Below are 27,646 nucleotides of genomic sequence, written 5' to 3' on the forward strand. Positions count from 1 at the left end.
GAGCTTTTTCAACCCAGTTAGCTATTTAACATTGGGCAGAATCGATGAACATTAACCCCCTTATTAATATAAAGTTACACCCTAGTTGAACACTTTTAAAGTAACATTTCCATACTAAACGTCACTTTAAAACAGGGTTCAACTATGGTGTAACTTTTACTAATAAGGGGGTAAGGTTATAAACACTACAAAAACTTGACCTAAAAGATTCGCAGTTCAATTTATTCCGATCCGATCAAATTAATAAAGAGTGCGTAATGTGTCAGTAGTTTCAAAATACGAGTAGTACCATAATGCAACAACCTACACTTAGATGCCAGAATGTTCAGCACAATATTTGTTCTGCCATCGTAATTAATTCTGTAGGCTGTAGGTATTTGATGTTAGTGTAGATGTTAATTTGATGAGGAACCAAAAAACTGGTTAGGGACATTTTGTTGAGTGATTTCATCCAAAGAATAGTAAAGTCAAAACAATATTGCAGGACTTTACCAACACAAAGTTAGTAAAATTTGCGTCATCCTGTATGAATAGCCATACCATATTGATTGCCCAACAGGCTTGGACGAATCGTCCAAGCCAACAGGGTCTTTAATCGTTTGTGTAATAAAACGATACTATCAAAACCACTTCATGATCCCGACTTGAGTGCAATTAATGATAGAGATGCGCTAGATTTTCAAAAGTCAACTAGTTTAATCAATAAGTAAATGATACACTGCTTGAGTAGTGTATTATTGTGACGTATTATTGAGAGGTCGAAAAGGCCATCGACTTTTTGTCCTTTCGAAAGTGCGACCTTAAATCTTGACGGTGCCATAAATTGAAAAGGTATAAAACGGCTTTAATAACATAATACGTAATATACAATTTGAATGACTATATTGGATAGTGTGCAATATGACATCTTATGCACACTTGACCAAATGACGCACATTATGTGTTAAGTTACGAACTTGCCCAGGTACCCTCCTTGACCTGATCATGTCACATATTATCATACTGTTTTACGACTCCAAGTATTATTCCACTTTTATTGGTTTATACATAAAACCGTATTATTATTACATTTTATTTGACAGCAGACGCTATAGCAATAAAGTAAAATCAAAATTACACAGGAAAATTTTATTAAAGATACACTAGTACATTAACTGTATTGCGTAATTTATACAAATCACTTAAATAATGTATAGTCAGCGTCAAAAAGTTCGTGACACTCAAAGTAGCCAAAAAGTTCGCACCACGTCTGTGTTACATTGGCAGGTTGTGTTATCAACTTTTTGGTTACTTTGTGTGTCACAAACTATTTAACGATGACTGTATTATTACATATTATTATAGCTAATTCACATAAAGATGAGTAATCACGCATGTCTTTTTAATTACTAGAACAAAAGATGCAGCACGTGGCTTATATTGACCCTCGTAAATAGGTCCTAATCACACACTGCCCGCTCAACCTTGTCCAAATGTTGGTGGACACAAATGATAATAAATTGTAATGCCATTCAAAACGTCAGCACCAAATTGTCTAGGATATTAATTATTTATGTTACCATAACACCTAGTGGATATTAAATTGACTCTTTATTATGAAACTGCCACTCTCATACGTCATTTAACATAATAATATAACAATAATTAATTTATTCCTTTTATACATAAACATTACATATTAATACTAGGTTACAGTTTAGTTTTGAATAGAATGAAAAAAATAAACATTTCGGTGCTTCTGTCTAAGGCAGAGAGATGACTAATTAGCTAAAAATGTCATGGTCGAGCTTAAATTATGTAACAGAGTTTTTTAATTAACGCAGCGACATATTATTCTACATTTCTACGAGATGATTCTTTGTAATTAATGTCATGTAGAGTAAATGTCATCAAATAATCCTCAAATCATGTTAAAATGAATATTACTACAATAATAAGAAAGCTTAATAAATAGTGCCTAAGCACTTTCTTTTTTATTTTGAGAATCTGGCGCATTATGGATTGATCTGAACTCTACCATACGAAAAGTGTCATCAACCTCTGAACGTAAAATAAGATGAGTTGTAATATGACAGTACCAACTTAATAAGCCTCATATGCATTTATAAGAGTTCTCGAATCTCAATAATTTGATGCTGGTGCTTGGGTTACATGTGCAATTTACACCGAAAAAACACTTTGCGATTATGAGGATGACACCAAATTATGCGAAAGTGGTTGGGATACTCATCGACTTTTTATGTATAAAATGCAAAACTGCACGAAGGTTGTTGCCACAGTTTTCCCTTCTAAAGCTGAGCTGCACCATCTAACTTTAACTTTGACAAACGTCAAAAATCTGTCAAACTCCATACAAAAAGCACCCGTTATTGTTACGGTTAAAATAAGGTGGTGCAACTCAGCCTAAATCTCCGAAAACTACTATCTATGTAGCTGTAACTAATTAAAAGCAAAAGTAGAGCAAGTGCAGTGTTCGTAACACTGTTAAAAAGTAAAGGGCTCTGAATTTTAATATTAGATACGCAGTTGTGCGCTAAATGAAGTGAAATGTTACCACATTCTGGCAGTGGGTGTGTACAACGCAAGCGAGCAACCTTGGGATCTAGCGAAGGATTTTTAGAAGGCATAGACCGACGCGGTCTGTAAATGTAATACAATAATAAACGCATATCACAGCCAAAACAACGCACAGTAAAACAATCTGCTTTGTCTATCAACGAAAACCTACGCAGTTCAAAGTAAACGAAGAGATAGTGATTGCAGTTCATAATTACACACAGTCATACAGGATGGACTTCTGCAATGAGACAGTAAGGGATGACATAAAGCCTTAAAGCAATAGAAAAGAGTTCATGGCACCCATTTTTTTCTAAACCCGGCAGTAATAGGTAATGTAGCCAGTTCCTTTGTGGTTAAGGATACAGGATGAAGATCGTTTGCGCCTTCAGCCTGATCATTACTTTCCATCAGATGAGATACAGGCCAAGAGCTTCCTTGTAAAAATAGAGATATGTATTATATGAAATCTTTAGTATTTATCTATTACTAGCTGACCCGGCGAACTTCGTACCGCCTTAGCGTAGAGATTTTCTTTATATTTTTTTTTCTGTAAAAACCTTGTACAGAGTATTAGAAAACTACAAAAAAAAATCAGCCAAATCGGTCAAGCCGTTTTCATGTTATGTCGTGACAACGGAAAACGGGTTTCATTTTTATATATATAGTAGAGGTGGGCGCCACGCCGGCGCGCCGCCGCCGCCGCGAATTTTTTCACGCCGCCGCCGCCGACGATCGGCTGTCGGCGCGCCGACTTCTATACTGCACTGACTATTTGGTTTTTTTACAAATGTTTGTACTGTGCGCGACCTCCGGCATAGTTTACGAGTGCTATGAACCACTACACCGAACGGCCGACACACTGAGTGAGAACCTTGCAAGTTCCTTAACTTTGGAAAATTATCCATAAGGCTGGAAAGCCGCCTAACAAAGTCTCATCCTATTGCTCTATTATCCTGACACTTGTATTGTCAAAATTGTGGGAAAGGACCATGCTTGGACGTTTATCCCCTTACATAAGTATGACCCATGTAATACAGGGTGTTTGGCGCATCGTGTGCCAAAATGATTTGGCGGATAGAATGGGTCATTTCCTATATTTTCAGCCCCCATAACACGTTCCATGCCAGGCGGCTACTTTTAAATTAATTTTTTTAGTAATTTCACCAAAATACCCAAATTGCATCATTTAATTTCGATTAAAAAAAAACTACTAGGCGTAGCCTCATAGTAAATATTTTATTTTGACGTGCATTGATGTAGGGTTGCATCAAATCTAAATTTACTGGCAAATATTATCTAGTTTTTTTTTAATTCAGCTTTAAAGTTTTCCGAAAAGTTAAAAATGGACTGAACATTTAAGTTTACATGGCTATAAAAAAAAATTTAAAAGAGATAGCGATCTTCGGATTTTATCAAAACTTCTCTAGTCTCTCCCCATTCAAACGGTATACTAATCTTGTTTAAATAATAACAACAACTTCACAAATTCCTTAAATTAGTGCATTGACTCTACTCGGACTGATTTGCGAAATTTGTGTTTATAGCCCCTTTNAATACTCTTTTACGAAACTTTTTTAACGCCTTTGTTCATCAGAAGAATCAATATTAGTTAGGATTTTTATTGTGTACAATAATTTTCGCAGCAATACCAACAAAAAATTTAATCCTTTCTTTTTCCTAATTAAAGTATTATAAACTCACGTTTTGTTAAGCAAAATTAGTGAAATACGTGTTTTTACTCTGTATTGAGTCTCTTTTGTCTCTACTCTGTAAAGTAGTTCGTGTGCGATCGTGTTAGTTCGTTGCGCCACCGCTATCTCGGCTAGCAAATCGTAATTTTTCGTCGGCGCTGCACCCCCTTAATATACTTACTTTTAGCATTAACTAAATAAATATGCATAGGGGTCACTTAAAAATTAGGAATTGATGGTGAAAACGAGCTTAAGAACAATAACTTGTATCATGTGTATTTAACATTCCTTATAATTATTGAAATAGGTTTCAATAATATTTAAGGTATTGTACATTAATACATTCATATTACTGGTTTTAAAATAAAAACATGATTTTCCCTTTCTGTCTAAACATCGCGAGATATCTAATGCTTATAATGATGACTAATATTGATTTGTTAAAGATACCTTTAGGAACTCATGTAGGTACAGGTTTTTTTTAAGTAGGTATATCTAAGTAACAAACAGGTTAACAGGCAAAAGTGATAGGTATTCAAATCCTATTTACTTCTGAGAGAATTTATTATGAAGACCAAGATTTTCTTTAAAGATACACTTTGAACCAGCACTTTTTGTATTAAATATTCAAAATCTAGTACAAGAAAACGGATAGGAAAATCCCTATAGGTTTTTAGTCTTAAAATCTTAGATGCTTTTTAGACTGTTAGTTTCATTTTCATGATTTTTTCTAAAAATTACTAACATGTCTCTTTTTTTTCTTTTATCATTTTCTAATGATAATGAAGTAAACAGATTTCCAGGTATTCCATCAAGTGACGCTCAATAAGTACTTTGAAAATTAAATTGAGTGCCGTATTTTATAAGTCACTCACCTTGGGAACCGAACGCAAAATTACTGTTTTTCATTTATATTTTTTAAGTGTTGTCTGGCGCCGTACCGGTACCGGAAGTGCTCGCGCCAACGAACCGGTTTCTGCCCGGTCCGGCAGTCGGGCCGATTCGTCGCCGGATCCGGTGGAAATCGACATCACAGAATCCTCGAGGCAGAGTAAATACAAATGAGTAGGTCATCTTCATAGAAACGCACCGAGCGCGGTTTGAATGTGAGCGCGCCAATACGTATGCGGCGCGCACCACACGCACACACTGACAAAATTTAGCGTGATTAGCGGCGAGTTGCGCCGAATTTTGTCAATGTGTGCGTGCGCGCTGCATACGTATTGGCGCGCTCACATACAAACCGCGCTCGGTGCGTTTCTATAAAGATGACCTACTCATTTATTAGTATTTACTCTGCTTGAGGTCTTGTCATGTAAGCCTACATAATAAATAAAACATGTACTTCAGTCCTCAATAAATAAACACAAGGTTGGTTAGATCGAGAAAGGAATGATCGAGTAAGCAAGAGACTCTTCGATTAACATTTTTTACCATAAAGAATACACGTTCGGACCTTTATACCTTTCTTTGTCTTTGGTAGACCTTGCTTCAAGGACCATTTAGTGTGCTCCAGCTTGACCGTCACATTATGTGAAACCACAACAAGTATTTTCTTGTGATAAAATAACGTTGCGGGTCTAATGACTGTTTTCCTTTTCCTGGGAGAAAAACTTGGCCATCGCCGGTTGGGTTTTTATTGAAAGAAAGAATAGAAAAAGTATTTATTTGATGCAAGTACGTACCTACATCCTTACAAAATTGGTGGTCAAGCTGTAGATGTAGGTTGCACAGGAGTTGCAGCAGTGGAAATAAAAGGTGGAATAAACTCCTTCGATAAAATACAAGGTTATTGTAAATCTCCTTTATTCTTCTGATCAAATTCGTTGCTGATTTCAAAACAGTATCTTCCGGGGCTACTCAACCTACAGTATTGCTTTACCCGAAAACCTCAACCGCAGAGGAAATGGCTATCTTACCTCCAACTGGCGACAATGTTATGGCGACAGACTTAGGTAAAATGGTAGCTAGCCAAGAGGTATTTACCACCAAGCAAACTGAGAATAAAAATGTGCTCGCACTGGGAATCAAACCCGGGACCTCTGAGTCTAAAGCAGGTCTGGTAAGACCAACCATTAGACCACGGAGACCTTTAAAAGATTATTAGCGGCGGTCAAAAGATACTCACTCAACCTTCTTTCCCTCGAGTTCCTCAAGGATGGTGAAAACAGCTACTTCCAACGATGCACTGCTGGACAGCCCCGCCCCCATGGGTAGGTCCGACACTATGACGGCATCGAAACCTCTCACACGACCTGGGGACAAACAGATAGAGTCAGCCACTTTGCTGGTTCAATAGGGATGTTGACTGGGTAATGAAGTCGAAATGAGGGCTATCGTTTTAGCGCTCACCAGTTAGCGCCACTGTAGAGTAAGGTCCTGTCACTTACTAGTAGCGAAGACAATGGCACCAACTGGTGAGCGCTAAAGTGGTAGGAAGACTATCGCATTTGCACTCATCAAGATGGCGCCACTGTAGAGTAAGGTCCTTTCAATCGCCAGGGGTGCCAACTATCTAAATATATAAAAGGAGAAACTGACTGACTGACTGACAGATCAACGCACAGCCTAAACGGCTAAACGTAGGCAAGCTAGTTAAGTATAAAAACGATAGCCCTCATTGTGTTTAGTCCGTACTCTTTTCTTCTTGTAGCTAGATACGCGGGAGCCATCTGGATACGGGCAGCGTAAGACCGGTTGTTATAAATATCCTTGGGGGAAACCTACAGTCGACGTCTGAAACTAACGTCTTAGCCAAAGGCCTCCCTTCTGGCCTTTGGCTAAAACGAACGAACTCTTTTCGACCTACATACATACATTTTCAATCATCATCATCATTTTAGCCATAGGACGTCCACTGCTGAACATAGGCCTCCCCCAATGCTTTCCATGTTGATCGATTGGTAGCGGCCTGCGTCCAGCGCTTCCCTGCTACCTTTACGATGTCATCGGTCCACCTAGTAGGTTCCGCTGCGTTTTCCGGTACGCGGCCTCCATTCCAGAACCTTTCTGCCCCATCGGCCGTCAGTTCTGCGTACTATGTGCCCTGCCCATTGCCACTATATTTTCAATAGTTTTCCTTTATTTACCTTCTTGTCTATAGTTGAATAAATGGTACCTATTTATTTAGAATGAGAAAAACACGTGTTAAAAAGCCTTACATTACAAAACTATCAGACTATTTACTTCACGCGTGAATTCATTTAGTTAGACCCTCTACAATAGGAAAATCCAGACACAGACGCACAAATAAGTATAATAGCATAATACACGTGTAGAGTTTTAGTGCTGCAACATTAGTATACTGAAATACTAATATTGAGCGAATTCCATGAAATTATCGAAGTTGTTTGAAAAAAAAAGAAACACGCGTTTCCATAATATATTTACCTACTGAAATACTAATATTAAACAAATACGATGACCGGACTGGTTTTTTTAATAAAACAAGCGCGCGTTTCCATAATATTAATGCTTTTCTCAGAACATATTTCAACTACTATAAAAAACTCTGTTTCAATTGCGAGCAATACAGTCGCTTTTCTTGAAAAAATATTTGGATTAAGCAAAGAGGTCGCGGGCATTATGGAAAGCTTTGGGGGAGATGTGCATTCGGAAAATTTTCATTTATTTCGTACTTATTATTCGTAACAGACCATTTCGTAACATCACTAGTGAATATTGTATCCTAACTTTTCTAATAAGAAAACCTAGTAACTAGTCGTTACCAGCTAAAAACTTCGATAGATCCTACTTTGCCAGTTACGCAATTTGATGAAAAAAAGACTGGCAAGTGTGAGTCGGACTCTAACATTCAGGGTTCCGTACCCAGAAAATGGTAATTAAGCCTATAATGGAGATGAGACCTAAAAATCATAAACAAGAACAGTAAACATCTGTAAGAGAAATAAGTTTATAAAGCACCTGAATTTACTTATTTATTTATTGAGCCATACCACAGAATAAGTAATAGTACAGGCCATACCAACAACATTACACACAAAGTAATTACATGAGAATCTTACTTAGGTATATTTTGATGCATTTAACAAGTGGTCTCCTAAGCATTTGCTATGTATGATACATAGTTATTATCTTTTTCTGTTGAAGTAAAAAAAGGATTTAGTTAATCAACAGAAGAACATAATAAGAAGGTATGTATTATAACAAATCAATTAGCTATAGGCTATGCAATATGCATTCTTGGTACAGTCAATGAAAAGGACATCTAAAATAGACGACAATGAGCATTATTTGTAACAATACTGACATTGTCTGCCTTTAGGTTCTAGGTTTGAATTACCTACCTATTGACTACTTCGAAATCAATCTAGCTCATGCCTGCCAACAATAAACACTGTGCAATTAATATAATCAAGCAACCACCACTCACGGTAATTCGATTACCTACACCGGGAGAATCCCACGGGATTACCGCGATAACGTTACGGATGATATAATTACTAACGGAAACACTCGAGGGCTCTTGTGACGTCACAAGTGACGTCGGCCTTTCCCCAGGTCAGTGCTTCGGCCGTAGGGACTATATGTTGAGGCATTCCAATTGATTGTTCGATTCACACATGAACAAATCAAGTATGTAGGCACTTCGGTTGAACGTACTGTAACTAGGCCAACGAAACGTCACCAAACGGCCTTGCACGATATTTACTTATGACAATAAATCAGTGTGTATTTGGTATTGACCGTGTTTAATTGTCTCGATAATTATTTAACCTCATCCTCCTGACAGTCAAACCGACACATCAACACACGCTCCATTTTGGTGACCCCAACTGAAGTACCCATTCATTAATCGCTGACTGCACTGCACGATTCCATTGGTCTCCACAAGCGGAATCGTCATAAAATTTTCCAGAGGCAACCTTCGGCCTGATCATCACTTACCATCAGGTGAGATACAGTCCAAGAGCTTACTCGTTGTGGATAAAATAATCAATCGGAACTGGATTTTTCAAACATTCCGAATTAGAGGTGTAAGTTTGTGTGGATCGAACAACCCTCTAACTGCCGTTGCTTTTTTCATTTGGATTTTTACAGAATTGCACAAAAAGTATACCTAGGTACGACTTGTATTCCATATTCGGTACCTTCTAGTTAGAATTTGGATATCTCATGTTTCAAAAATACGTCAGCAACAATACCCTTGTGATTTTAAGCGAAACACTAATTAAATACTACATTATTTACTTGCGTCGTGTCCTACTTTACATATTTGCAGTTTGTTGGCTGGCTGGTTTTCCCTGGAAATAACTGTATTAATTATTATGTAAATGGCTTACTATAGCTTGCTTAACCTAAATCTCGATAAAGTTCAATACCAACTCTTAAAAATTCAAGTATACCTTTAAGAATTATTTTAATATCCGTTTAAAAGTTCGAATTACCACGAAAAGGTCAAGGATATTACTTACCTTTTTTAAACGATTTTATTATATTTCTAAAGTTCTCTTCTAGCAACCTAATTTACCGCCTGAATTACCCCTAAAAGTAAGTTGAGTAAATTCACAAAGTTTAGTTACCTAAGTCTACTAGATATTCCTTTTTGTCAAGGTAACTAATAAAAAACGTTTTACGTTTCAATCAATTCTATTATAACACTGATTTTGAACAGATTTTAACAATTGCCATTTGGATTTCTTACTTATTACGTGAATGAACCCTAATGCTAACAAAATATCCAAAACACGTCTAATAATAGATATTTACTGAAGTCTCAACGATTGAATCTTAAATATCTTGTTTACTAAAACTCGTAAAATAATAGCACAGTAGATTATACAGTGTGTCCGGGCATGTAGTGATCAAACTTTAAGGCCATGATTTCCCAAATTGTCGATATTTGACCGATTTTGTTTGCAGATAGTTTCTAAATGAAAAGATATTTTAGCAAACAAAAAATTGTACGAGTAAGTTAATGTCTTTAACTAGGGCGACAACTTTTCCAAAACACGATATTGCATAGTTTGTCCGATAAAAAAAAATCCCAAAGAAGTACGTCGACGGCTTTTTTGTTTTACTCTCATATATTCATTTTTAACATTTTACACTTAAAATATATACTAATAGATAGGACTTTGTATTTTCTAGGTCGACAACTTTTCAAACTTTTGTTATTGCGTCTTATTTAGTTACTATGTAGAAAAAATGTGAAAAAATCGGCCATGACGGCTTGGACAATCTCAATCAGTCGCGCGGTGGCGCTTACGGAGGACGGACGCGTGTCAGTTTTATTCCTGTGACAGTTCGCGATTTGTCAATATTTTTGACAAAATCGCCTCTGTCTGGCGGGTGAGTGCTATGAACCACTACACCGAACGGCCGACACACTGAGTGAGAACCTCGCAAGTTCCTTAACTTTGGAAAATTATCCATAAGGCTGGAAAGCCGCCTAACAAAGTCTCATCCTATTGCTCTATTATCCTGACACTTGTATTGTCAAAATTGTGGGAAAGGACCATGCTTGGACGTTTATCCCCTTACATAAGTATGACCCATGTAATATAATATACTCGACTATCAATTTTGGCAGAAACCATACCAACCATAACAAATAGGTACACAGAGTGTATTGTCGTACAATAAGATAATGTTTGGAAAATAAATAACACTGTATGACTGCTTTCGTTAGGGCTTTGACCGGGTTTAGTTTATAGGATCACTATTAAATTAAAAAACACCTTCCACACTACTACTACCTGCTGATGGATAGACAGACAGTTTCAAGTCAATCTGTGACAAGATCTTTTTATAGCTGCAGAGCTTGAGTATCCCAGTACTCCGTAATTGGTCCGGTCCTCCACAACATATCTACTAGTAAAGTAGCCCAGTCACCAGAAACAACTGTGGCCTTCCTCAGATGTAACAGTGATCTTAAAGCCACTAGCCTAGACTGTTGCAAACTCAGCTATATGCGACTAATGCTTGGCTGACCAAGTGGCGTAAAAAGCAAACTTCGAAGTCTCACCATATCACATTTAGGACATGAAACTTATCCTCCGGCCAATCTCAACCTCAGCACATTGCCGCAATCCTGCGTTAAAGATAGGGATGTTATGGGTATGCAGTTTCGGTTACGGATATAGGAATAATATTATACCGGTTTCGGTTACGGTTTCGGATACTTATTTGTTTTGGATATCTGAAAGTTTCGGTTACGGTTGCGGATATCCATAACATCCCTGTTAAAGACCTGGACCGTATGATGACATGGAAAAGGACATGCCTCCAAAAAGGGCTCCGAAATATCTGCTAAGGGTACTTTCATCGGCGCATTGGTAGTATTGGTACACTTACATTTGAGAATTTGCGATCATCAATTAGATGCAATAATGAACATGGGATGTGATACAATGCAGCCTAGCAAATATTTTAAAGTATAGTAAGTAAGTCTATACCAACAAGGGAAGTCTGGAAAAGGGAACCATAAGATTTTGGTCAGTATAATAGTTGACGGCTCCAAGATGGACTCAGGATCGGGAACGGGCGTCTACTCCAAACGATCAGAGCACAGTAAAAGTTTAGGGGAGTTTGCAACAGTATTTCAAGCTGAAACCTATGTTCTAATCATGTGTGCACTAAGGAATATAGAACAGGTGCATAAAAAGCGCGACATTTTCATCCTAAGTGACAGTCAGGCAGCACTCAAAGCCATTGCCTCAGTGAGGGTTGGATCTAGACTCATTCTGAGGCAATCTTGGCACTAAATAAACTTGGAAGGCACAACAGGGTGACCCTAATGTGAGTACCTCGACATACAGGAATCGAAGGCAATGAGAGAGCCGACAGTCTAGCGAGACAAGGCTCAGAGGTGATACGTATTGGTCCAGAGCCGATAGTGCCCATATCTATAAGCACCGCACACATGGTCATGAGGCAATTGTATAGCTAGGAGGCATAGAGCTGAATGAGTAAGCCCAACGGTATGAGCCACTCTAAATTATTNGACCATAGATTACGCCCTTAAAGTTTGATCACTACATGCCCGGACACACTGTATACTGTGATAATAGATAGGTACTCGTATATTTACGTCAATCATACTGGTGTCGGTATTCAAACCCCGTCGTCGCTGGACTACTTCAATTGTGATGAATGTAGCTTGTAGCTCGAGGGGTTAACTGGGCTATTAATAATCTGCATTCCATAGCGGTCCTTTTTGTACTTTTTTATATATTTTATTGTTCACAAAAGGATACACATCAATACATAAAGATTCCATTACAGTTTGTCAGCAATAGTTCTCCTCCTTATTTCTAGGGCTCAGTTGTACCAGCTTACTTCAACCGTTACCATAGCAGTAACTGGTATTTTTTGTATGGAATTTGACAGATTTTTTTAAGATTGTTAAAGTAACAGCAAGATGGCGCCACCCAGCCTAAGTATTCATTGTTCGTTCGTTCGTTTCAGCCGAAAGACGTCCACTGCTGGACAAAGGTCTCCCCCAAGGATTCATTGTGTTTTCTGCTTATTACTACACTATATCAAACACATTTGTACTAAGCTCAAGTCCCCAAAAGACAGGACTACCTAGTTTGGGGACTACTAGCAAGTCACCTGAAATCTTATTAGTATACCTACCTACTTTGTATTTTTCTGGAAATTTTATTCTTCATATTCTTCTTCTGTGCAATACAAATAGCTAATATTCAATTTAAAAATACCTGGGAAATTGGCGACAACACCCTTGACGTAATTGGCCCAGGCAGGTTCTCCCGGCCGTAGAGGGGCGTCGGGCGTCGGCGCGGGGAAACTGGCTTCCTGCGAGTGCTGGCCAGCGGACAGCACGTTACACTGGCCTGTATCGTTGTGGGAACCCACCACCACGGTCACGAAGGGAAGGGCCTGGGGAAACAAAAGGTTTAAACCTTCGTGGTTTAAAAAAACAATAGGGGAGACTGACTCTACCATTACTGGACTATCTCATAATCATCATCATCATTATCATCATCATCTCAGACATAGGACGTCCACTGCTAAACATAGGCCTCCCCCAATGCTTTCCATGTTGCCCGGTTGGCAGCGGCCTGCGTCCAGCGCCTTCCTGCTAGCTTCATGATGTCGTCGGTCCACCTTGTGGGTGGACGTCCCACGCTGCGTTTTCCGGTACGCGGCCTCCACTCCAGAACCTACTCCATCAGTCGTCAGTTCTGCGTAATGCACCCTGCCCATTGCCACTTCAGCTTGCTAATCCATCGGGCTATGTCAGGACTTTAGTTCGTTTACGGATCTCTTCATTTCTGATTCGATCTCGTAAAGAAACACCGACTTGGACTGGACTTTCTGGACTATTTAGTTAGGTACAATCAGCGTTAGAATAGGTGGTTCTTGCCTTTTAAGATGTACTACTGAAGACACATGCAAAACTGGTACAAACGACAGCACATCAACAAAAATGTATAATCTGATGTGCTGACAAAAATGTATTAGAATACACACTATAAATGTAAAGCAATGATTTTTGTGGGACGTGGGGCGTGGGACGTCCACCCATAAGGTGGACCGACGACCTGATAAAGGTAGCAGGAAAGCGCTGGATGCAGGCCGCTACCAATCGTGCGATGTGGAAGTCATTGGGGGAGGCATATGTTCAGCAGTGGACGTCCTGTGGCTGAAATTATGATGATGATGATGATGATTTTTGTCCACTACACGATGTTGGACATCAATCAGTAAACACCTAGAGATGTATTATTTATTTATTTATTTTATTTGGTGCACAAAACAGGGATACAACCATAACATACAAAGCGTTTAAAGCAGGTTATACAGTATAACTTGTTGCAGCTCCAATAACAAGTGCACACAACATACAAATGGATAGATAGAGTACACAGATTTTCTATCTAAGATTAATTAATATCCATATCAATTAAAGTGATTAATGAAAACATAGCTTTGTTTCGAAATTAAAGGATAATAATTCAGGTTTACATTTTATCGTTTAAGTTACTCTTATAAAAGCCAAGAGCAAACCATTAACACTAAACACCGGCAATAATGAGAACAATTATGACCCAAATCCACTTTGATCGCACAATTTTGTTGCGAATATTCCTCTTTGTCCTGCCTTTGGTTCATATAATTGCTCTAATACTTTTGCTGAAAACATTTTGTAAATATTTCATACTAATCACCGGCCCAATGGGGTTCGGGGTTCTAATCTGGGGATATTGACCTTGGGTCACAGGATTAGGTCGGGGCAAGACCGAAAGGGAACCACCAAAGGCACATCCTATCAAGTACTCGTAGTTTTTGGAAATTAACATTAAAAAACAAGGGTAACTGCGTTCTGCAGAGCATTTCATTACTACGAGTCTGTAGACACTAGACTTTACAAAATGTGTTAGCACATAGCGCAGGAACGGGAAAACTTGATCGAGATTTTACTACCATTTTTGTCTGCAAAAATATCAATGTCTCTGCAGACTTTCTACATTACTCTTTCTTCTTCTTAATCGATTTTATAGCTCTGGCTTTTATTGTACTTATTAGGAGCAAAATCAATAAAGAAATTATAACAACTGTCTACAGTATTTTTGCGCACGGGTTATGCATAGCTTATTTTTATTGCTTTAATACCTAGAAATAAGAATAACAACAAAAAATTGTTCTGAATTTGCGTTTATGTGTAAAAAATAGAAAAATGCATATCAATGAATGTATGAAACATGGACATACAGATGATTTAATTTGTTGCCAAATATTTTTCTTTTTTTCTTTCTTTCATTCTTTCTTATTATTAAAACATACTAAACATCCATTTAAGATTCATTCTCACAAGAGAAGTTTTAAAATAGAGACCAAATATTTATTAAAAATTAAAAGTTCTACTTTCCTGTCATGTTCCATAGAAGATTTTTCTCATAAAAATCTAACCCTATCATGCTTTCAGTATACTGGCCTTGGTAACGTCGTCTCTCAAATCCCACTATATTTTGACGGAAACGTGCCCCCTGTTCTTGCGAATAAGCCCCCATAATTATCTATAAATGTATCCCAATGAGAATGTGACGTGCATCTTTAGAGACATTCTACTATGATTCAAATCGCTATAACTTCTTCAAAAGCAAATATTTTCAATTTGTAATCTCACTTTTTTATATAAATTACCTTATATAATCAGAATATAATAAGTAAAATCCATGCTCAAAAAAAATATTTTTTTTGTTGACCGGTGAATAATTAGCGAATAATTCAAAAACAATAATATTTAATGACATAAAATCAAATAGTAAATTAGGCTTCTATTTGAGAATCATCAATCAAGTGCAGTTTGGGCAAACTACTCATTAAACTAATCTTAATTACCAGGAAGGTGATTCCCAACTGAATACGCTGGTGATTTCACATTTCGGAGGGCATGTTATGTCGATTAAGCTATTTCACACATGTCGCACAGGTCGTAAACTTTTGACTGTCTGGATGTATAGTGTGGAATTTTGAATTCCCTCCTGGAGGGAAAGTACTTTTAATACTGTAGATAGAAAATTTTACTGAAAGAAAACATTCCTTTATTTTTGAAAAGAAAGAGAACTGCATTCAAAGATTTTCGAAAATTTGCTATCACCATAAAATGTTCTCTAACATAATTAAAATAATTTAAGATTTCATGGTTTTCCTTTCATTTGATTTATCAAGTACGTTAGAGAGATTTCATCCTTATACTTAACCCTAACGATCTATGTAATAAAAATACAGGGTGTAATAACTTTTTTTAACAGATTTTAGTTGGTTCGATCGGGTGTGGCAAGCAAATTTTTGGAAATCTTTGAATGCAGTTCTACTTCATTTAAAAAATAAAGGAATGTTTTCTTTGAGAAAATTTTTCTATCTATTACAAAATTCCACCCTGTATGTGTAGGTAGCAGGTACTTAATTACCGATTAACTGATGATTAATGGAAGCTAACGAGTCCAAAGAAGTTCCAAAGTTAACTGAAAAGTTAATCCGTTACTCAGTGTCAACTTCATAAATTAACGATTAACCGCACACAGATGCTAAAAATATAAGAGAAAACGAAAATAATAGGTTATTGCTCTCAATTTTCTACCAGCACAGATATTAAAATCTTTAAATTGATTACACCGTCATCAATCATATTAGATTATATTTAGTTTTACACAATTACATTGATTAAGAACCTTAAATAAAATTGTCTCGGTTTTCAGCAATTGTTTTCGTTGCTCCCGTTTTGCGCAGATTGTGTATTAAAAAGGTTCCAGGAATTTCCATTACGCAGTTTTGGTAATGAAACAACAACACCATCTCATTTCCCTTCCCAGAAGTAGATAAACAATGGATCTATGATATATACTTACCTTCATTCATAACATTTTCTATAGTAATATTAAAATGAGGAAAGGTTTGTTTGTTTGGAGGAAATTGGTTCCGAAACTACTGGAGCGATTTGAAAAACTCTTTCACCGTTAGAATGCAAATACATTTCTGCGTAAAAGCACAGAATAATAATAAGTACGTAAAAGGCTGTAAAATATTTTCAAAAAAGTAAGTAGTAGTAATTTTGCTGTTTATTAAATAAATTAGTATTTCCTCCGCCATTTTCCGCAATTTGGCACTTAATATTGCTATTCCAAAGATAAGTTAAACCACAGACTTAAACTCCTTTTTTTGGCGGTACGAAGTTCGCTGAGACAGCTAGTATCATACAATTTTATACATTTATTACTTTATAATTTGTTGTTGTCAATTTTGTTACTCAAAGCAAAGGATACATTTCTCGTTAGTCTAAATTTGACTCTATTACTTATTTACTAATTTCTATTTATATACCTACTAGCTGACCCGGCGAACTTTGTGCCGCCTTAATGGCAATAAATAAGCAGACTTTTTTTAATTTCGAACGGGATAAAAAGTATCCTATGTCCTTCTCCTGGCTCTAAACTACCTCCCTGACAATTTTCAGCTAAATCGGTTCAGCCGTTCTTGAGTTATAAGTGGTGTAACTAACACGACTTTCGTTTATATACAGGGTGTTTCTTGTAAGGTGTCAAGCCGAAGGCAGGTGATAGGTGAGGACTAGACCTATCGATTTCACCCCCATGTATGTTTTACGATTTTTCATAGTTTAGAAGTAATCGTTAATTTTGTGATTTTTTCAAATTGTATGACCTAGTAGGCTTTAAATTTTTTTATCTTTTTTTTGGGTCGACTTTTCTCAGATTTCTTTTTTTTGACAGATTCCCTATTAATTGCAGATTTTTGAAAAAAATAATCAACTTCCTATCTTTGATGCAAGATACAAAATTTTTGCTAGAAACTTAAAAAATATGCTTTTAGCGGAACATTCTAAAATTTTCAACTTAAAAGTTTAAAAAAAAATTGCAGCTTTAAAAATCAAAAAGCCTTTCAGCCTACCAGTATATCATTCTCAAAAATTAATCATCCTTTCAATGCAACAAACCAATTAAGCAGGGATGAAATCTCACTGCCTCTAAGAAGCGCTAATCTCATTCCAGCAGACTTCTTTTTGCGGGGTTACCTTATGAGCAGAGTATACTCTAATAATCCAAAAACTGCAGCATTCATCCATCCTGAATCCATTTCGAGATAACTCTAACGAAAGTTTTCCAAAATTTTGATGTATGTTGACCGAATGTTGTAAACGTCAAGGGTATCACGTCATGTACGATAAAATTTATAAAAGTAAGTAAATTTTAAAATAAATTGCACTAAATTTCCTTTAAATTGCAATAGGTAAAGTTCTACAAAAATGTACAGTTTTCGTTTCATTGAATTTTCAAAAGTGAATTTTCTTCTGGGCCACCCTGCAGTAAATAATATCTGTTAATGTCTAAATATTGCCAAATAAAAAAGGCGATTTTTTTTTCACTGATGGTTTGATGATGATGCATGCAGTTCAGTCAGATTACGCAGCAAGTAAACTAATTTAATTTTCGCTATTCAATCACACACTCACGATAGCAACCGAAATCGCTCGAATTGATCTGCCCCTTAGACAAGTGGCATAATCTGACATTCTATTCGGACAAATTCGATTTTCGAAAAGTGTGACTAGTCTAGTCTACTAATAGACCCACTGATCGCCTTCGAAGCACCTGTGCGGCGCTAAACTCGTCACGACATGAAACGAGACAATGGGCCAACTATCCGGCCGCCGGATATCCGGCTATCCGGCCTAGCAGCTGGCCGGATATCCGGTATCCGGTATCCGGCCAAACAACTATCCGTTTCATCTCTAATTAAAACCGTTTCGTTTTCTAAGGTGTGATGTTTGCCTTATGATGAGAGCGTGAATTATTGAACTCTGCCCTTGTTTTGTTCTTAATTCTTCTACATCTCGGACATGTCCATCCAATACCAACAACTTTCCTTTAAATACGGTTTGTGGTTGGAATTTGTTGCAACACTCACAAACCCGGTCTTCAAAACAATACTCATTTCGATCTGAAAAAGATATTTAATTTATTACTAGCGATACAGGAACATTTAAATATAATTACAATTATATATTGAAACCATTAAAGTAGCTTTTTCTTTTTGTTTTACTGTAAAACTACAACTATAAATTAATGAAGTAAACAAACCCTGACACAATCAAAATTAAACACACTTTTGGACTTACCTCATTTGATTTAAATGACCAAAATGATTTCAAAACCTTTTTTCCACCCAAATCTTGGTATCACAACAATTTATTAGTCGAAAATATTTGTTATTTTTTCATTTCGATACTTTTTCACAGTTACACGACCTAAATGTCAATCATCCATCAATGTCAATGTGACAGAGCCGAGCGGGAGCCCCACAGATATGGATTAGAGTAGATCATGAAGCTACAGATAAAAATGGAGGCCACACTCCGAATACCTACTTGAAGCACAAACTAAGTATCACTAACTCGCTCTCTGTGGGCAGACTCGCTCTTTCTAAATAAAAAAAAAATATAAAATTGCTCAAATTCAATGAAACCAATGTACAATCTTTATTTCTTGACATAGGTATCATTAAAAAAGATAAGTGTAATTAGTGGTAAAACGTTTTAGGAAGAAATTACTGTAAAAAATGTGAAAAATGTTTACAATGATCCAATGTCGGAAATCACGAAATAAACACTTACGCGTGGAATCTTATGTCACTTCCAGGACACCACGTACTACCGCAATCACGCACTACAANGGTGAGGTGTGCTCACAGCTCCGCCGCCGCCGGCCGCGCCCGCGCCGCGCGCCAACAGCTCGCCAGCACGCGCCGCCTGCGCCCGCACGCTCGTTACAGTACACGCTGCTCCAAAACATTGTTCGACTTTTTTATTTATTACTTACTAGCTTCCGCCCGCGGCTTCGCCCGCGTGAAATTAGTTTTTGAAAAAAAGTAACCTATGTTCTGTCTCAGGGTCTAAAGATTGTCTGTACCAAATTTCATCGAAATCGGTTGCGAGGTTTAAGCGGGAAAGCGTAACAGACAGACAGACAGACAGAGTTACTTTCGCATTTATAATATTAGTTGGGATGTTTTATCATGCGTTGGTTTATTTATAACATTCGGGGAACGGAACTGCAACGTGTGGTGTGCCNAAGTTTTTGTTCCAACTTTGCCCTCCATTTTTATCTTTAGCTTCATGGAGTAGATGCAGCAAGTTGCTCGTCAAAGCGTGCCATTCCGATATGTCCAAATGGACATACATGGTCGAGTGATGTTCATGTAATCCGATTACAACAATCGGTTACGATGATTTTACGAGGACAGTAGTACGAACACGGTAGGAAGAAGAAATTATTTACGGATTGAGAATTGTAATTAACAGCACAAGTAACAAATAAATCAAGAAGTTAGGTCAGTGATCGCAGTAGGTATACGTCTATGTATACGACGGCACTGGATTTTGTCGTTTAGAAATATCTTCTGCTACGCTGTTGAACGACCAATCGTATCGCAGAATCGAGAAGCGTGTCTGGATTGTTGACGTTAAAAATTACCGTAATCGGGGCTCTGGTCAGGCTATACACAAGATAACGTAATACCTTTTTGACGAAAAGAACTACGAAATTATTTCGTAAACTACAATAATTTTGATACCAAATAGATTTCGTACTTAATATAAATAGCAAAATATACAAAAATCGTAAGGCTTCTCTGAAAAAACTATCTTTTTTCGTCGAGAAACAAAGAATTCGTAGCCACACGTCACACCTTAGCCACAGTCGCCGGCGCACTACGGGAGATGGGAAGGGCGTCCACGAGACACGTAGTGACTCGTTCGGTGGAACTGGCAACGTCATACTTTTTGAAATAATATGGAGGTGGTTCAGCGTATCTGGTTGGTTCACTGTTCGACTACCCACCCTACCTAAGTAGGTATTCAAAATTACAATTATTACAATAACAAAATATTAATTACTTAAAATAATATCTACCTAATCATTAAAATAAAATAATAAGGAACCATTTGGTCATTACAGAATCTTCTGTAGGTATTTAAAATTACAAAATGCGTGTTGTCGTTGGCCTTAGCCGGCTAATGTGCACATTAGCCGGCTAGATGGAATATCACGCACGACGCAAACTAACATGTTATCGAACTTTAGCCGCTTCTCGAAGATAAACTTAAGTTTAGCCGGCTAATCTTAAGTTTATGTTCATACCTATATTTAGCCGTAACAGATATAATTAATGGTACGGTGAAGTCCGAAATATGATATCATCATTTATTTTTTTAATTTTCATATAAAATAAAATTTATAAAATCAGATTTGTATGAAAATAATAAACATGACGATATCAATTTTCTGACTTCACCATACCATTTGCACAGTCATGTTAAAATGAGCTAGTGTCAGCTTATAACACCATTTAAGTACCTAACACCCTGTATAGATAGGATAGCATGATTTATCCTTGGTTTTAGGTTTGAGCAGTCAGCTGCCGGCGCTGCCGCTCGCAACAAATCCCTTTGACTCGCCCGCATCCAATGCGAGTGAGTAGGAAGGTTCGCGCGCTGTTCACAAAATGTCCGCTTACCATAATTCACCTCACCCGCTCGTGTGATTGTCTAAACGCGGCATTAGAGTTGAACGATGGTGGCGCCCCCCTCGCTGTCAATGTGATATGATCATGAAGCTACAGATAAAAATGGAGGCCACACTCCGAATACCTACTTGAAGCACAATCTATGTATCACTATCTCGCTCTCTGTGGGCAGACTCTCTCTTTCTAAATAAACAAAAAATATAAATTTGCTCAAATTCAATGAAACTCAATATAAAATCTTTATTTCTTGACATAGGTATCATTAAAAATGATAAGTGTAAATACTGGTAAAACGTTAAGAAGAAATTACTGTAAAAAATGTGAAAAATGTTTACAATGATCCAATGTCGGAAATCACGAAATAAACACTTACGCGTGGAATCTTATGTCACTTCCAGGACACCACGTACTACCGCAACCACGCACTACAAAATTTTGCATCATTTCTTGTGATAAAACAATGATTATTTCCTGTAAACAATCTCAAACGAAATTAACTGCTTAATAAACAAAATAGTAAACAACCGCCATGATGGGCCGGATTGGGCCGATGTTGCCACATGGTACCGATTCCCCAGGAATTGGGATTGTAATTCCCTGATTCGCCAACACATTAAACCTTTTTGTGATTTTTAATTCAACTAGGTAATCGTAGTTCAAATATTTAATTATTTATTTGTTTAACTTATGATTTGGTTAGTGAATTGGCTATTTCGAAGAATTTACTAGGAGATTTAAATCAGGAGACAGCAATACTACAGTTCACACTAAAAAGAGAGGTAGGGCCACAGAGAGCGAGATTGATATAAGTAGGTATTTGACTCAAGTTTTTGTTCCAAGTTTGCCCTCCATTTTTATCTTTAGCTTCATGGATATGATATAATGGAACGGTTCAGCCATGAAGCTACAGATAAANTTGACACTAAAGCCTGGTCTTCGCTTTGGCCGGCATTTTGGCTAAAATTAACACTTTCAGACTGTGACTAGCACATAAAAATATTTTTCTACCAAAACTTAAGTATATTTTCTAGTGAAAAAAAAAACTTACCAGAAATTAAGACGTATGCACTCGGCATATTATTTTTTTCAATTGAATGTTCATCCCAGTGAACAAAATCAAATGAAGGGTTAACAGAAAAAAATGTTTTTATAACAATGTTTAACTTGACTTTTAGTACATTTTTTAACTATTAGTTTACATTTTATTATTATTTAACCATTAGTAGCAAAATTTAACAATTAGTTATTTTAACTATGAATCAAAAAACTGGACCTAGGTTGAAGCAATTGCTTGTATTACTAAACGACGGGAAGCTACGGAACCCTGCACTGCGCGTGGCACGAACGACACTGGGTTACTGATTTTTTCATATAAATCTAATAGACTCGAAGCATAGACATTGCAAAATAGGCATTTTATTAAATATCACGTGAGATTAGGGGGGTGGGGGAGGGGGTCAGGCAAAATCTCACCAAATCTCACCAAGGGGGCGGGGGGGTTGAAAAATGGCCAAAATTGTCTCACGTAATTTATGGACGCCCCCTAAGGGCACCACTGTCGTTCACATAGCAACCCTGCAACCCTGAAAGCGCGACTAGATTGGTCTTGATGCTTGATTTCCCCCATTTTTAGGTATAATTCTCATTGTAAGTAGTTATTATTGTAGTACGACCATTTCTTTTGATACATCAATTCAGTCAAGTTAAATAAAAAAAATAACTGAAAATTGCCTCTTAAAGCCTTTAGGTAATTAATCAACCGTTTGGTGGTTAAATAAAAAACAGTCAACCGGTTCATAGAATTTATTTTTTTAATTTTCATATAAAATAAAATTTATAAAATCAGATTTGTATGAAAATAATAAACATGACGATATCAATTTTCTGACTTCACCATACCATTTGCACAGTCATGTTAAAATGAGCTAGTGTCAGCTTATAACACCATTTACCTAACACCCTGTATAGATAGGATAGCATGATTTATCCTTGGTTTGAGGTGTGAGCAGTCAGCTGCCGCTCGCAACAAATCCCTTTGACTCGCCCGCCTCCAACGCGAGTGAGTAGGAAGGTTCGCGCGCTGTTCACAAAATGTCCGCTCGTGTGATTGTCTAAACGCGGCATTAGAGTTGAACGATGGTGGCGCCCCCCTCGCTGTCAATGTGATATGATATAATGGAACGGTTCAGCATGCGGTTCAGTGTAGTTCATCTTAATCTGTGCTATAATTTTATTTAAAAAAAAAAACACTATATGTCAAAAACCTGTGTCAAAAACAACAAAAGTATTTTGTGTTTTCACTATAAGTTTTATAGTAAATTCATCTAATATTGCGTCAATATCATTTTAACAGTTAAATTATTGTGTATTTGTTAGGGAGTTTGCTGCTTGCTTACCTGTTTGGGCGTGTAATATGGGTATTTTCGGGAATTCATCCCCGTTTGATCAAGATGTCGGTACGTATTAATAATGCCATGTAAATGGTTTTTAATCGTTTTTGTTTTTCTTTAGTATATATTTTATCGTCGTCTCGAAGGAATAGCTCATCTGTAGCTCTATGCCTTCAAACTATGCAGTTCATAGATTTCATACAAACCTACATTTATGTAGGTGATTAATTTGTTATCTTTACACTTTCTTTTGTGTTTGATGACTCATTCCTGTTTCTTTGTGAAGGAATCCTTGTTTATTAAATTATTTTCCTAAGCATAGTTAAAACCATATGGAAAATGAAAGAAATAAATATCTATTCAAGGAGTTTGTCATTAATAGGATCCTAACAGTTTTTTTTAAAAAAGGTAGGTACTCTCGATTTAACGTAATGCTTCTTGGTAACATTCTATTGATAATATTAGGCAGTATTCAACATTGTGACGGGGCCTATTCCTTGAAAGGGGTTATATTAGAGATCATTTGCCATCTGGTAAACCTGTATAATAAGTATTTAATTAACGTCTTGTTAATTAGTCCTGAAACAGTGGGATGGTTAATACTGGGATGTATAAAAGTGCTTTGTAATAACCTACTTGCTACTAAAGATAATTCTGAAGCCAGGTACCAAGTACAGGACGTCCACCGCTGAACATGGGCCTCCAACAATGATTTCCAGATCGACTGGTCGCTAGCGGCTCGCATCCACAGGTGGACAGATGCCGGCCAATCTGGAAATTAACCAAAGAGAGTGAATATGTGTCTTTCACTATGAAAGATATTGAAAGGCTTTTATCAGATGTAAAATATAAAACTGTATTGTTTATAAAAACATATTAGTAAAAAAAGATCATAATTTAGTTCAATCATAGAAAAAAGTCAAGAGGAAGAGAACAAAGTGAACGAAAAAAGTGGCAGTAGTTAAAAACATTAAAATAAAAAGCAAGTTTCTCGCCAGCCAGGCGAGCGGCCAAGGAGTTTGGTCTTACATTTGCGACTACATTTTTCCTAGGCCGTCATCAGACAGACCCGTACAGAGAGGCCGAAACGATGACGAAACAATCCGTGTGCTCACAGAGAGGGCGACGAGCGAGAACAACACGAGCGAGGAGTGGGGGCTGATCATGGAGATCTGCGACCGCGCGGGCGCGTCGCCGCAGAGCGCCAAGGACTGCCTGCGCGCCGTGCTGCGGCGCCTGGCGCACCCCGACCCGCACGTGCAGGTGCACGCCGCCACGCTGCTGGACGCCTGCGTGGCCAACTGCGGCCGCGCCTTCCACCTCGAGGTGGCCTCGCGCGACTTCGAGACCGAGCTCCGGCGCCTGCTGGCGCGCGCGCAGCCGGCCGTGGCGCGCCGCCTGCGCGCGCTGCTGCGCAAGTGGGCCGAGGGCGAGTTCCGCAGCGACCCGCAGCTCGACCTCATCCCGTCGCTGCACGCCAAGCTCAAGGCCGAGGGCGGCGAGGTACGCCTGCGCTTCGATCTTTGATCGTTCACTCGCACAGTTATCGCACAGTTCGAAGAGATCGTACATTTCAAAGACAGGTCTCCTGACCGGTCATCGAATATGTATAATAAATGCAAGCGCACGTCGTCCCGAAGGTGGTGGCGGCGGCGGCTCCGACGGGCGGGCCGGGCGGCGCGGGGGGCGCGGGCGGCGCGGCGGCGGCGGCGCGCGAGCAGGAGGAGCTGGCGCGCGCCATCGCGCTGTCGCTGCGGGAGGCGGGCGCGGGGGCGGGGCGGGCGCGCGGGCGGCGCGGAGCCGGCGCCGCTGTACCCGCGCGTGGAGGCGGAGGCGCCGGCGCCGCGCAAGGTGCGCGCGCTGTACGACTTCGAGGCGGCCGAGGACAACGAGCTCACCTTCATGGCGGGCGAGATCGGTCAGTAGCCGGTGGCTCCCGGGGCTGATTGCATCTGGGCCCGGTTATTTTTCCTTATTTTTGCTAATGAAATGAAATAAAACAAATTGATAACGTTCATTTTATCTAGTTTATTCTAATGATTTGTTCCGATCGCCTGACACAGTTCACTGCCAAAACAATATTTTGCGTACCTGTCTATAGATCGTTTCATCCACGAAAACGCGCCCCACCATTTTTTTGGGCGAGGGAAGCGCGGGGTTCGGGGAGTTTCGTAATGTAATCTCCTCGTGGAAGATTTCAGTCGCTGTACTTACAATATTCTGTGTTCGTGTAAAAGATGCCCTTCAGGGCTGCTCTAATTAGTTTTAATTTATTTATTTCCATGTCCAACGTTGCCAATTTATTCATAAATAATACAGCATTCCGCTAATCCATCATTTGTTCTTAGTAAACAATGTGTTTCTATGGAAAAGTCATCCATAGACATGATAGTATCCATGACTGCACACGCACAATGCAATAATGAGAATGACGCTCGGATCGTTCGAATCAAACTCCCCGCACCCCGCGCTTCCCTCAACCAGAAAGTGGTGGGGCGCGTCTTCGTGGATTAAACGATCTATATCTACTCGTCTTCACAATAAAATCGCACGTGTTTAAGATTTGTGATCGATTCCAGTTCACGTGACCGACTCCAGCGACCCCAACTGGTGGAAGGGCCATAACGAGCGCGGCGAGGGCCTGTTCCCCGCCAACTTCGTCACCGCCGACCTCAGCGAGCCCCGGCCGGGTGAGCGCCGTTTGCATTATTCGAATCGACGAACCGTAATCGTGAATATTTTTAACGGGCCAGTCTTTCGAGTTTCGAGGGTCGGCACAATTCAAACGCCGAGCGCGATCGTTTCGCAGAAGCGGAGAGCGGCGCGCCGCGCGTGAAGTTCGCGGAGCCGGCGCCGGCGGCGGCGGGGGCGGGCGCGGCGGAGGCGGAGGAGGAGGCGCGCATCGACGAGGCGACGATGGACGCGGCGCTGGCGCTGCTGCACGAGGCGGACCCCGAGGCGGGCGGCGCGGCGGCGCGCGCGGCGGACGCGGCGCTGGCGCGGCTGGAGGCGCGCGTGCACGCCATGGGCCCGCTGGTGGACGCGGCGCTGGAGCGCGCCGACCGCCGCCACGCGCGCCTGACGCAGCTCAGCGCCGAGCTGGTGGACGCGCTCAACCTGTACCACGAGCTCATGCGCGACGCGCTGCGCCCGCCCGCCGCCTACCCGCCGCCGCCGCCGCCGCACCACGCGCCGCCGCACGCCTACCCGCCGCCGCGCTGCTGACCGCTGAGCGCACGGACCGTGACGTACATTACTCGTATTCGACATTTGAAGCGTTCGAAAATTAGTGAGATGATAAATATATTATTATTGTAAATAATGCCTGAAATATATTATTTGAGTTTTAAACTTCTTCTTTTTTATTGCATTCCCTGAAGGTGTTTACGCATCACGTCTCATCAGCATGCACTGTGTGCGTCTGCTTGCTCTACTACTAGGTCGATCATAAAAAATATGATAATTAATATGTATAATGTTATTACCGACAATCCGTCTAATCCAGCATTCTATGCAATACCTAGGCTATGCAATGCCAAAAACGCTTAGGTAATGTATAAAATATCATTCATACTTTGCCTAGGTACAATACCAGATGCGCCTTCTGCGCATGTAAAAGACTATACAGGGTGGCCAAAACAGTGAGGTCTAAAAGAAAAATTTAGATTCCTTATATCGAGGTGTATCTAAATCACCCCCATGTATGTTCTACGATTTTACTTAGTTTAGGGAGATAGATAGAGTTAATTTTGTGATATTTTACAATTTTATGACCTAGTAGGCTTCAAATATTTTTTTCTTTTTTTCGGGTTGACTTTTCCCAGATTTCTTTTTTTTTTTGACATATTCGTTATTAATTGCAGATGTTTCAAAAAAATAATCATCTTTTTATGTTTGATGCAAGATACAAGAGTTTTGCTAGAAACATTAAATTATGCTTTAAGCAGAACACTATCAAATCAACTTANATTTTCA

At 38.9% G+C, this 27,646-nt stretch overlaps 2 protein-coding genes across 2 annotated transcripts in view; one reads left to right on the plus strand and one right to left on the minus strand.

Annotated features, from left to right (window-relative positions):
• Positions 1-23,195, minus strand: part of LOC114362605 (UNC93-like protein MFSD11) — a 34,807-nt gene extending 11,612 nt beyond the window's left edge. The window contains exons 1-3 of the mRNA XM_028318073.1: positions 23,181-23,195; positions 12,935-13,115; positions 6,379-6,505 (exon numbers count right to left, since the gene is read on the minus strand). Of these exons, the coding sequence (XP_028173874.1) occupies positions 6,379-6,505; positions 12,935-13,115; positions 23,181-23,195 (323 nt within the window). The remainder of the gene's footprint in view (positions 1-6,378; positions 6,506-12,934; positions 13,116-23,180) is intronic.
• Positions 23,196-23,320: 125 nt separating this feature from the next.
• Stam (signal transducing adaptor molecule) lies at positions 23,321-27,022 on the plus strand. Its single transcript, XM_028318116.1, is given in 6 exon segments — positions 23,321-23,737; positions 24,789-25,174; positions 25,312-25,426; positions 25,428-25,589; positions 26,251-26,361; positions 26,481-27,022. Coding segments are annotated over 6 exon segments (1,233 nt in total). The 5' UTR covers positions 23,321-23,694; the 3' UTR covers positions 26,897-27,022.
• Positions 27,023-27,646: the final 624 nt, after the last annotated feature.

Source organism: Ostrinia furnacalis, unplaced genomic scaffold (assembly GCF_004193835.3).
Source record: "Ostrinia furnacalis isolate ACB-3 unplaced genomic scaffold, ASM419383v2 OfSCF0389, whole genome shotgun sequence".
NCBI lineage: Eukaryota > Metazoa > Arthropoda > Insecta > Lepidoptera > Crambidae > Ostrinia > Ostrinia furnacalis.